Below are 12,612 nucleotides of genomic sequence, written 5' to 3' on the forward strand. Positions count from 1 at the left end.
ATGAAGCCAGCACCTTATCCTACATTTCCACTACCAAGACAGCAAGAGTTTCGCATATTCTTTAGTATTTCAGACCACTCCGAATCCTCATTACGCGATTCATTCTGTTTCTACATTCAGTATTTAGTTTTCTTAAAAGACATCATGAACTTGACATTTTTCTCTATTAACACGCTCTCACTACTATGAACATGCACACACGTCCCGTTACGCCGTTCCCCAGGTGATCTTGGACCCGTATAGGGTCGCCGCATGCGTCTTCCATCACGTCTGTGGACGTGTTTATGCTTCCTGAGCCGCCGATCTCTCACTGCTGCGGACAAGTTACTTCCATATCTCGATGAATAAAACAGCTTCTGGTATTTATCATACAACATCGCCGGCAAATAAGTTTCTAGATCATACAACATATGTGTTTGATTACGTGATATCAGTTGCAGATAAACTCCTTTCGATATCTTGAATCGTGTGTGAGATGTAACGATTGTTATGATCCGCGAATCCCAGGGACGTTTATGGGCGCGTCACGCGTGACCGTCCATGGGATATATGACTCAATAAATGGAGTATGAAATAAGATATCTCTCTGATCTCAATTTTAAACTCACTACTGGCCATTAAAATTGCTACACCACAAAGATGACGTGTTACAGACGCGAAATTTAACCGACAGGAAGACGATGCTGTGATATGCAAATGATTAGCTTTGCAGAGCATTCACACAAGGTTGGTGCAGGTGGCGACACCTACAACATGCTGACATGAGGAAAGTTTCCAACCGATTTCTCATACACAAACAGCAGTTGATCGGTATTGCCTGGTGGACCGTTGTTGTGATGCCTCGTGTAAGGACGAGAAATGGGTACCATCACGTTTCCGACTTTGATAAAGGTCGGATCGTAGCCTATCGCGATTGCGGTTTATCGTATTGTGACATTGCTGCTCGCGTTCGTCGAGATCCAATGACTGTTAGCAGAATATGGAATCGGTGGGTTCAGGAGAATAATACGGAAAGCCGTGATGGATCCCAACGGTCTCGTATCGCTAGCAGTCGAAATGACAGGCATCTTATCTGCATGGCTGTAACGGATCGTGCAGCCACGTCTCGATCCCTGAGTCAACAGATGGGTACTTTTGCAAGACAACAACCATCTGCACGAACAGTCCGACGACGTTTCCAGCAGCATGGACTATCAGCTTGGAGACCATGGCTTCCGTTACCCTTGACGCTGCATCACAGACAGGAGCGCCTGCGATGGTGTACTCAACGACGAACCTGGGTGCACGAATGGCAAAACGTAATTTTTTCAGATGAATCCAGGTTCTGTTTACAGCATCATGATGGTCGCATCCGTGTTTGGTGTCATCGCGGTGAAAGCACATTGGAAGCGTGTATTCGTCATCGCCAAACTGGCGTATCACCCGGCGTGATGGTATGGGGTGCCATTGCTTACACGTCTCGGTCACCTCTTGTTCGCATTGACGGCACTTAGAACAGTGGACGTTACATTTCAGATGTTTTACGACCCGTGGTTCTACCCTACATTCGATTCCTGCGAAACCCTACATTTCAGCAGGATAATGCACGACGGCATGTTGCAGGTCCTGTACGGGCCTTTCTGGATACAGAAAATGTTTGACTACTGCCCTGGACAGCACATTCTCCACATCTCTTAGCAATTGAAAAGTCTGGCCAATGGTGGCCGAGCAACTGGCTCGTCACAATGCACCAGTCACTGCTCTTGATGAACTGTAGTATCGTGTTGAAGCTCCATGGGCAGCTTTGCCTGATCGCGCCATCCAAGCTCTGTTTGACTCAATACCCAGGCGTATCAAGACCGTTATTAAGGCCAGAGGTGGTTGTTCTGGGTACTGATTTCTCAGGATCTATACACCCAAATTGCGCGAAAATGTAATCACATGTCAGTTGTAGTATAATATATTTGTCCAATGAGTACCTGTTTATCATCTGCATTTCTTCTTAGTGTCGGAATTTTTATGGCCACTAGTGTATAAAATTTATGCAGTGCGCTTTTACATACACAAAATCCTTAAAGTATAGCGCAATATTTTACTTAATTTTATACAGCGCAGTGACGATGGTGTATATCGAAAAGAAACTCAGTCATCAAGCAAAGATATCACGCTGTAAACTGTGACAAAATAATATTTTTCCAGGTAATAGTTTTCGAAAACTGGCATGATAAGTATTTCATATCAGTCACAACGCTGCCTCTCATCACGGACACCAATATTTAGCGAGTAGCACAGCTATAACAAAGGGTGCCTCAGTACGAATTGCAGATTGGTTGATTGGTTGATTTGGGGGTGGAAGGGACTAAACAGCGAGGTCAACGGTCCCATCGGATTAGGGATGGATGTCCGGCCTGTCCTTTCAATGGAACCATCCCGGCTTTTGCCGAAAGCGGTATATGGAAATGATATATGGAAATTAGGATGGCCGTGCGAGGGTTTGAACCATCGTCCTCCTGAATACGAATCCAGTGTGCTAACTACTGCACCACCTCGCTCGGTACGGAATTCAGAAAGCACGTCTATTGCAGCGAAAGGTTTGGTTCTTAAATCTGTTTATAATACAAAGGGTGAGACGCGTAAGACGTAACACCCCCATTATTCCGTTGGCGATTGCACTTATCGACAAGCAGTTTTCGGCGAATAATAGCCGACTATGGGGCACATACTTTGGTACATGCACAATAATCACAACCTTTATATTGGCCGAGATAATGAGGCAAGTACATGTTTTTTAAATAGGACGCTTTACTTTTTTTACCATCATTCGAACGCGCTGGAAAAGACGCGTAAGTGATGTAACGCATGTTGCTATTGTGATTCAAACTTCGCTTGAAAGACGCTGGGAAATATTGTACGATTGAAGATCGAGGCGGTCGGAAGCGGCTGCAGACTGTAAACACGCCTAGCGCGACCCGCAGGCCGAGTTGCCGTGCTCTATGCAGCACGCACGGCCTACGCTACGTAAGTAAATCCTCATCCGCCCTCTTTTAAGCAAAGTTTGAATCACAACAGCAACATGCGTTACATCACTATACGCGTCTTTTCCAGAGCGTTCTACTGATGCTGCCCGCATCTCGTGGTCGTGCGGTAGCGTTCTCGCTTCCCACGCCCGGGTTCCCGGGTTCGATTCCCGGCGGGGTCAGGGATTTTCCCTGCCTCGTGATGGCTGGGTGTTGTGTGCTGTCCTTAGGTTAGTTAGGTTTAAGTAGTTCTAAGTTCTAGGGGACTGATGACCATAGATGTTAAGTCCCATAGTGCTCAGAGCCATTTGAACCATTTTTTTCTACTGATGCTAAAAACAGTATGGCGTCCTATTCAAAAAACATGTACTTGTCTCATTATCTCGGTCAATATAAACGTTGTGATTATTGTGCATGTAACAACGTATGTGCCCCATAGTCCGCTATGATTCGCGGAAAACCTCATGCCAATACGTGCAATCGCCACGGAATAAATGGGGCGTTACGTCTTACGCGACTAATCCTGTATATTATTACGTTCTTTTGAAACTGGAATAAAAATAACAACAAAATTTAAAATGTTTCAAGCCCTCCTCTCATCCATGACTGCCAACAAGTGCGCACTCTGAATTACGATGCATTGAATCCTTTGTTCTTACACGTATTGTATTGTACGATCACCGCGGACCTAGAAACGACGGAGAGGCTCCGTCCCCGCTGCAGCCGCAGTGGTCCACAACCCCACGACGACTACCGCAGTCCACTTCACCACCACGCCGCCCCACACCGAACCCAGCGTTATTGTGCGGTTCGGCCCCTGGTGGACCCCCTAGGGAACGTCTCACACCAGACGAGTGTAATCCCTATGTTTGCGTGGTAGAGTAATGGTGGTGTACGCGTACGTGGAGAACATGATTGCGCAGCAATTGCCGACATAGTGTAACTGAGGCGGAATAAGGGGAACCTGCCCGCATTCGCCGAGGCAGATGGAAACCCGCGTAAAAACCATCCACAGGCTGGCCGGTTCGCCGGCCGCGGTGGCCGTGCGGTTCTAGGCGCTTCTGTCCGGATCCGCGAGACTGCTACGGTCGCGGGTTCGAATCCTGCCTCGGGCATGGATGTGTGTGATGACCTTAGGTTAGTTAGGTTTAAGTAGTTCTAAGTTCTAGGGCACTGATGACCTCAGATGTTAAGTCCCATAGTGCTCAGATACATTTGAACCATTTTTGAACTGGCCAGTTCACCGTACCTCGACACAAATCCGCCGGGCGAATTCGTGCCGGAGACCAGGCGCTCCTTCCCGCCCGGAACCATACACGTAAATCATCTAAATTTTGCATACTTATTCTAAAATATTTCATAAGGGTATTACCATAATTTCTGAAGATTCGTAAAAGGAGTAAGAATGCCCCAATATCGGCGCTTCTCGTTTTGAGTAAGTCTCCTTTTCCTTAGGTATTTAAACGTGACCACCCATGATAGCAAGATGCTGCGACCATTTTGCTTCATTCTGTGTAAAAATTTAGGAATATCGTTACCACCGCAGAAGTCTGATATGCTGGAGTGACTACATGGTTTCAGGTAATGTTGTCGCAGTCTTGCGCTGATTACACGGCAGTCGTGCTAAGGTGAAAAGTGCGTAACCGGCTGCCGTGTTCCCAGCGCCGTTCCTTCGGCAGTCACATGTCTGAAACGACCCACAAGATATGTTCCTGTTGTTGCTTCACCTTGCTGGTATGTTCAAATGTTCAAATGTGTGTGAATTCTTATGGGACTTAACTTCAAAACGGTTCAAATGGCTCTGAGCACTATGAGACTTAACATCTGTGGTCATCAGTCCCCTAGAACTTAGAACTACTTAAACCTAACTAACCTAAGGACATCACACGCATCCATGCCCGAGGCAGGATTCGAACCTGCGACCGTAGCGGTCGCGCGGTTCCAGACTGAAGCGCCTAGAACCTCTCGGCCACACCGGCCGGCCTGGGACTTAACTGCTAAGGTCATCAGTCCCTAAGCTTACACACTACTTAACCTAAATTATCCTAAGGACAAACACACAGCCATGCCGGAGGGAGGACTCGAACCTTCGCCTGGACCAGCCGCACAGTCCATGACTGCAGCGCCAAAGACGGCTCGGTTAATCCCGCGCGGCCTTGCTGGTATGTAGCAAGCTCATGCAAGCCGGCGTGTGACCTCATCGAGTGTTACCTGGCATTCACGAAGTGAGATCTGTGGAATTGACAGCAGGCAGAGACAAGTCGATAGCCCTGCTGGTGGTGACACACCGCCAGTGGCAGCGGTAGCGGCTGGTGGCTGGCGAGCCCCCTGGACCAGAGCGAGTTTTGAGAGGAAAATGAGCAATAGCCCGGCAGCACCGGCGGCTGCCGGCACTTGCTGTCGAAGTTGCGCGCGTCACTTGTCCCGGCGTGGCTGGCGGCGACAGGCGGGGCTCGGGCCGGCCGGGTGGCGCCGCCCTGGCGCTGTCATCGCGCGCTGCCAGGCTAATTGGGCTGTCAGCAGACGCGCCGGGACACGGGGTGCCGGGAGGGGCGGCCGCTGGCCAGCCCTGGGTGCTCGCGCCGTCACTCCTTCCAGCCCGACACTACAGCCGACAAGCCACCTGTCATTCTAAATGGAATATTCACATCTGCTCAATCCAGGTAACAGTATATAAATAAAAAGGAAATCCAAGAGTCTGCCGGCCGCTGTGGCCGAGCGGTTCTAGGCGCTTCAGTTCGGAACTGCGCTACTGCTACGGTCGCAGATTCAAATCCTGCCCCGGACATGGGTGTGTGTGTTGTCCTTATGTTAGTTACGTTGAAGTAGTTCAAAGTCTAGGTGACTGATGACCTCACATGTTAAGTCACATAGTGCTTACAGCCATTTTCAAATAGTCTACAGTACGTTACAAGCGGTACAAGAAACGGGAGTAGTTCAGTAAGTAATGTAACACCATTTTTTCTGAAAGTATGTGGTGGATGAGGAAATATTGTCCAATTAAATTTTGTGTACTCCTTTTGGGTGCGCAGACTTGTGTGAGGCTGAGCCGTGCGTGGCTCAAGTTCGTACCATCTATTCTTGTTCTTACCGCACGGCCGCCTCGTCATTTTAGTGGTGTCATTGAATTGTTGTCTGGCCAGCCCGTGAGTGGAAGCAGCAGCGCTTATCAATATTAGCCCTGTCGTATTATGTTTGTTGCGCGGCTATTACTTCTCAGCCGACGTGTGTCGTGGGTTGGAGATCGCACCGGGGAGTCGTTGAGTTGGAACGCGGCGGAAGTGCAGTCGGGACGTAGCAGCAGTCGGGGACGGAGCGCTAGGGAGGCGCGGACAGCCAGTACTCGCCGACCGCCCGCGACGCAGGATGAACTGGCCGACGGACGGAGATGGGAGCGGGATCGGCCTTGGGTCGCTCGTTCAGTTGGTCGTCTTTTTGGGCGACGTGTGTTTGGTCTTTTGACCGTTTATGAGCCTTGTCACTGGGTCATCTTGCTGGACGCGGCTCGCTTCCTTCTTGTGGGGAGACGTCGTGAACAATGGGCAAGAGTTACCTCTACATGACTGGATCCGCGCCAGTGTGTCCGGATCGCCGTGTCTCCCATTTCCGGACGGACATTGGGTTGAGTCAGGATATCGGATTGAAGACCACTATATCAACAGTACGCAGCATCTCTGGCAATACAGGCCTGCATAATTAGCAGATTTATGGTAACATGGGGTCTTTCGTTGATGCTGCTACTTTTAGTGAAATTGCCAATTTAAGAAAGTATGTAATTGACCAAATGAACTAATTATAAACTGTAAGAATTTCCAATTGTGGAAGATGAATAAGATATAGGAAGGTAGAAGACTCAGACTGGTACAGAAATTAAAGTTCCGTGGCCGTAGGTTCCTTAATAATTACAGAAACTCCCATTATTACAATATCCCAGTCCAGGAAATGCGGAATAATAGAATTGTGCTTCATTTACATTACTTGCTAAGTGGTAACTGAAACAAAATTTGTGAATAATCTCAAGCCTCAACTAATCTAGCTGTATGAGGTTTGAGACGACTATGATTCAAATGTCAAAGACGTACGTTCTTATTAAATAGTGGGAAGTCAAATTATAGCACATTTCGTACGTGCCTAACTGGTGATGTCGATGCCGCTGCGTCTGCAGACCAGGTTTCTTGCTCCTTGTAGGTATAAAGCGTTTGCAAATTAAAAGAATTACCCGTAGTGGTAACTAGTCTTTTGCTCTCATAGTCATTTTGTGATGAAGGAACTGCACTACATTCTTCTTTATCTCTTCCTGGGTGTACCAATGAGTAGAAACTGGCAAATAGTTTCTAATTTAATTAACACTCATCACATATAGGACAGTTCAATGGAGATCTTTTCCACAAACTTAAGAAATGTTTCATTTAATATACTTACTGACATTTATGTTTGAAGAAATCTATTGCACAGCGGACCATATTTTTACGTTGACTATACTTTTAAATGGAAACCCTTTTTACACGTTGAATTCTACCAGCGAGAGAGTCGAGTCCGTATTGTACGCACACGTCTAACTGCTCGAAGTATGTATAGATTGTGTAGCGGTGAGCTGGCTGCGAGGTATACGTTCAGTAAACTCACGTCTGAGAGGCACTGCCCAGCCCACTTGCTGAACTTCAGCACAGCGTTTGGTGACCTTTAATAAGACGTCACAACGTTTCTTGTTCGAGGGTCCCCAGTATTGAGATTTGTAGTTTACTTTTAGACCTATTATAGGCAGTTTTGACAGCAATCCAAGGTTAAATTTAATCTCCGTCTTTTCATCAAACTACTTCCAAAAGCGCCGTACGTGATTTTCTTTTATCCGTGTAGTTCAAAATGATGGTAGGAATAGGAAGGAATGTGGAATATTTTTTACATGCCGTTGACGAATAGTTCATTACGGACGTATCTGATTTCAGTGGAAGAGGAAAAGGCTCATTCCATCTTAGAAAGAAACATAAAGGGCCAGGCATTCGTCTTAATCAGCTTAGCGATACGACAGAAAACCTTTATTAAGAGGGACGTACCGCGGAGATGAGTTTTAGCCAAACGGCTTCAAGTGAGAGAACTCCTTCCAGACACAAGTGTAGTACAGTCCGTACTATACGACCTTAGAGAGTAATGTAGGTGTTGCACTTGATGCAATTTGAATGAAACTGCACATTATTCTATTTATTCATCAGGACATTTGTCTGTAGGTATGTATAAAGGAGGTGTATGTCTATCGTCCTAAATCTGTATTATGGAGTGCAAGGAAGATGCGAAAGACCTTGATAAGCACGTCATCTTTAAGGAAATTTTGCCGTACACAAACACTGCTGGCCTTAAAGTGATATTGCCAGGAAGCGCAGTAAAGGACGGAACTTTACTTATAGTGCTTATACAATATTTGGAAGGCAATGAATGATTAAATTGGTAGATGTATTGGGGCTATAAATGATGCGAATGCCAGTAGACAGAGCAACAAAGGCTTTAAGCCGCATGGGAATAGAGTTCAAATGAGCTAGGGTGACACATGCGAATACGTCGGCTCAGTGCTAGAATTATTTAACTGTCAACCCTGACGGTGCTGTATATCCGATGGCACCTCATTGTTGCACGCCCAGTGCTGAGTCCGTATGAAGGTGGTGATTGGAACGTTCGTTCTTTTTGGAAACTAAAAATGACGATACGTTTTGACGATGCTGCACGCAGAACGGAAACTTTAGTGATAAGCCCAAGTTTCTCACCTGCCACGTCAGAGAAGGCGCCACAATGGTTGCCGTACTGAATGTCCGTACTTGCACCCATACCACTGCACAGTCCGTGTATATAATTGTCTTACAGCAAACAAGAATATTACCTAAAACAAGCTGCGTGGCGAGGTCGCATTATGCTCCACGGTCCAGCTAACTCATCCAGATGAGCCAGAACATTAAGACCACTTACTTAATTACGTGTTGGTCCTCCTCCGGGATTCAATGTAGTGGCCAGTCTTCGGGTTATGAATTCTACAAGTCCTTCGTAGATTTCGGAAGGTATCTGACAAGTGATATGTACGTACAGGTAACGAAAATCTAGGAAATTACTGGCGGACCTAGCGCCTAATAGCTTCTCAGATGCGCTTCATCGTGTTTAGATCAGAAGGTTCTGGTGACCTAAACATAGATGTGTGACTTCCGTATCATGCTCCCCATACCACTGTATCATGCTTTACAATCATCATACGAAGATGCCATCTCCGCAAGAAGGTAAAATAAAGCCCATCAGTGGATAGCTGTTGTACCTTATGTTACTACTACAGGTCCCCTTGAGGCCCATATGAATGTGCCCAGTAGCATAATGCTGCCAACCAACCTGTATCTTCGGCACTATGCACGTTTCTCAGCAGACGTTTGTCTGGAATACGGCATATCTGGTCACAACTATCGACGAGAAAACATTTTCAACGTGTCCATTCACTCACAGTTCACTCTACACGATCTTGTGCTCATTGCAGTCGTGATTTACTGCTTCGTTTGGTCAGGGTGGTAGCACTTATACGTAAGGGTCGTCAGCTGCGGAGCATCATGTTCAACAACGTGCATTGAACGGACCCTGAATAAAGAAAAGTGTGAAGTTATTCACGTAGGTACAAAAAGAAATCCGCTGAACTGCGATAACGCGATAAGTCACACAAACCTTGTAACCTCCCCACACGAAATAATTAAATGTATTTAAATATAAATAATGAATGTGATTCTAATTTAGTGTAACCTCAGAACAAAACTGGTTCCCATTTATAATCTCCGTACAGAAATGCATTCACTTTTAATGTACGCACAAAATTCTTTTCTCATTTAATGTAATACGAAACCGAAAAATTCTTAAACCTCATAATAAAAAATAAATTCAGTAACCTGGTAAAATTTGGACGACAGCAGTGGTGCGTCATGGCCCTGTAACATCATTCTGAATCTAAAAGCTAAAATTCTTACCTCAATAAAAACTGCGAATATATCTGCTCTTACCTAAAAATTTTTTTTGGCACAGCTCCGTGCAATGCTGGCCTATACATTTGTGATTTGTGAAAAGAAGCAACTGATTTTTTGAAACGAATGCTTTTTTTTTAAATTACATTATATTACCAAAATTATTATTAGGACATTTTTAAAACATTTGGATGACAGTTCAAATACATTACTAGATATGCGCGACGCTGCTTCTTTACCTTATACAATAATACTCCATCTCCAGATTCCCGACCAGAGCAGACTGCAGACAAGCGCAGACAACCTCAGACTAGCGACAAGCAACAAATAACTGCTACAGTTACACAGTTCGTACTGCAGTCAACACTGCTCTCTGGTCAGCGATTCTATATCGCAGGCAGCGCATACTTCTTACATAACCCTCCACTGGGGGGGGGGGGGGGGGGGCAAAAATTTGGCAGCGATGGTGAGTCACTTGGACTTGCCATGAGCAACAAATTTTTCTTAATTAACTAAGTTTACAGTCACAGAATATATACATATATATAAGTGCATAACATGAAATAACATATAGTGCACATGCACTGAGTCTAGAACATATCAAGAGATCACAAAATGTATACGCAATGAGTACAAATCATATTAGCAAATGACATAAAGTGCATACGCACTGTAGTATTTTTTTTTTTTTACCATTTAACAAGAATTAGGATAGGAAAGGGAAGGATTGCATCATGGTTGTAGCACAGTAGGTTGCACGTAGCTGCACTGAAAGTCCATATCTTTTTACAGAAGCGCAACACCAAGTGAGACAATCTGAAGTTCTCTTCCCTGAAGTATTAATCAGTGTAGCCAAGAAACTGAAATGTCGTATTAATATTCGATGTTATCAATTTGGTAGTACATTAGGTACACCAAACAGTGGGACCATAATAACATCTCCATCGCTCAAGGTGGTGGACAGCATGTCGTGTCAACACCACGTTCTTGTAAGGTACACCAACGTAGAATTAGTGCAAAAACCAAATATAGTGCTCCATGATCATGAGGATAGACAGAACAAACGGATATTGCAGTAATTGCTGGTAATTAGGTCAGAAGGTGAAGGACATTAAGTCTTATGCCAGTCATCATTGAGAATTACACTAGTCTATCAACTGATTTGAGTAATTGGTGGCACTCATCCCCTAGTTACTGAACATTTGTGTACTATGTATGAAGTATTACAGAATAATGTTCATAAGTCATCTGATTATAGTGAACATTGGCACTCATTGCCCAGTTACAAACCATTTTATGCATTATTCAAAAGTGATCATTCAAAACAAGAGTTAATTAATGGCATACTATTTACATAATTCAGCTAGTTATAGTAATCATTGGCACTCATTGGCCAGTTACAAACCATCAGAAGTCATCCTTCAAAACAGGAGCTAATGAGTGTAGCATCAAGCTACTGGTATTCATATATAATAGCATGTAGGTGACATAATACAAATATAAGAAACAGTGGCATTCATTGGCCAGCAAGTATTAAATATTACAAAACATTTTTCATCTTTTCATCATTCAAGTGACATACGACATATTTAAAATAATTATTGGCACTCATTGGCCGGTTACAAAACATCAGAAGTCATCCTTCAAAACAGGAGCTAAGGAGTGTAGCATCAAGCTACTAGTATTAATATATATAGCATGTAAGTGACATAATACAAATATAAGAAACAGTGGCATTCATTGGCCAGTTACTAAACATGTAGCAAGTATTGAATATTACAAAACATTTTTCATCATTCAAGTGACATATGACATATTTAAAATAATTATTGGCACTCAATGGACAGTTACAAATCATCAGAAGTCATCATTCAAAACAGGAGCTAATGAGTGTAGCGCATGTATGCATTATTACAAAATATCATTCACTGTTACTCAGAACTCATCATTCAAGTGACATATGACATATTTAAAAAGTAACACACTGTAACTATTACTCAAGGTCTGTGATTAGAAAAACATCATTCAGTATTACTCAGAACTCTCTTAAACTGGAAGCATTATTTGGGACTGTTAATACTTTTTTTATACTAGCAATGCATTGCGTTGGGATCGATAATTAATTGCTAGGGCATAACAATATTTACTCTTGACTTATTGCTGCAAATGATGATAGGTAAAGTCATTCGTCATGAGTCAGCTGCAGCAAGCTTATGAAATAAATAGAGTATATGTGATCACATTCGTGAATAACACACACAAATGGGTAAAAAAAAATGCAAGTACTAGAACAGGTTTAATGACCAACTGCTTATAGCACATTAATGTGCTGGAAGCATTATTTGGGACTGTTAATACTTTTTTTATACTAGCAATGCATTGCGTTGGGATCGATAATTAATTGCTAGGGCATAACAATATTTACTCTTGACTTATTCCTGAAAATGATGATAGGTAAAGTCATCCGTCATGAGTCAGCTGTAGCAAGCTTATGAAATAAATAGAGTATATGTGATCACATTCATGAATAACACACACAAATGGGTAAAAAAAAATGCAAGTACTAGAACAGGTTTAATGACCAACTGCTTATAGCACATTAATTTCATGAATAGCTTCTCCTGGAAAAAATACAAAAT

At 44.0% G+C, this 12,612-nt stretch overlaps 1 protein-coding gene across 1 annotated transcript in view; it reads right to left on the bottom strand.

Moving 5' to 3' along the window:
• Positions 1–5,214: 5,214 nt before the first annotated feature.
• LOC124622875 (translation initiation factor IF-2-like) overlaps positions 5,215–12,612 on the bottom strand; it is a 168,455-nt gene continuing 161,057 nt past the window's right edge. The window contains exon 3 of the mRNA XM_047148669.1: positions 5,215–5,601. Coding sequence (XP_047004625.1) covers positions 5,215–5,601 — 387 coding nt within the window. The remainder of the gene's footprint in view (positions 5,602–12,612) is intronic.

This window comes from Schistocerca americana, chromosome 7 (genome assembly GCF_021461395.2).
Source record: "Schistocerca americana isolate TAMUIC-IGC-003095 chromosome 7, iqSchAmer2.1, whole genome shotgun sequence".
Classification (NCBI taxonomy): Eukaryota; Metazoa; Arthropoda; class Insecta; order Orthoptera; family Acrididae; genus Schistocerca; species Schistocerca americana.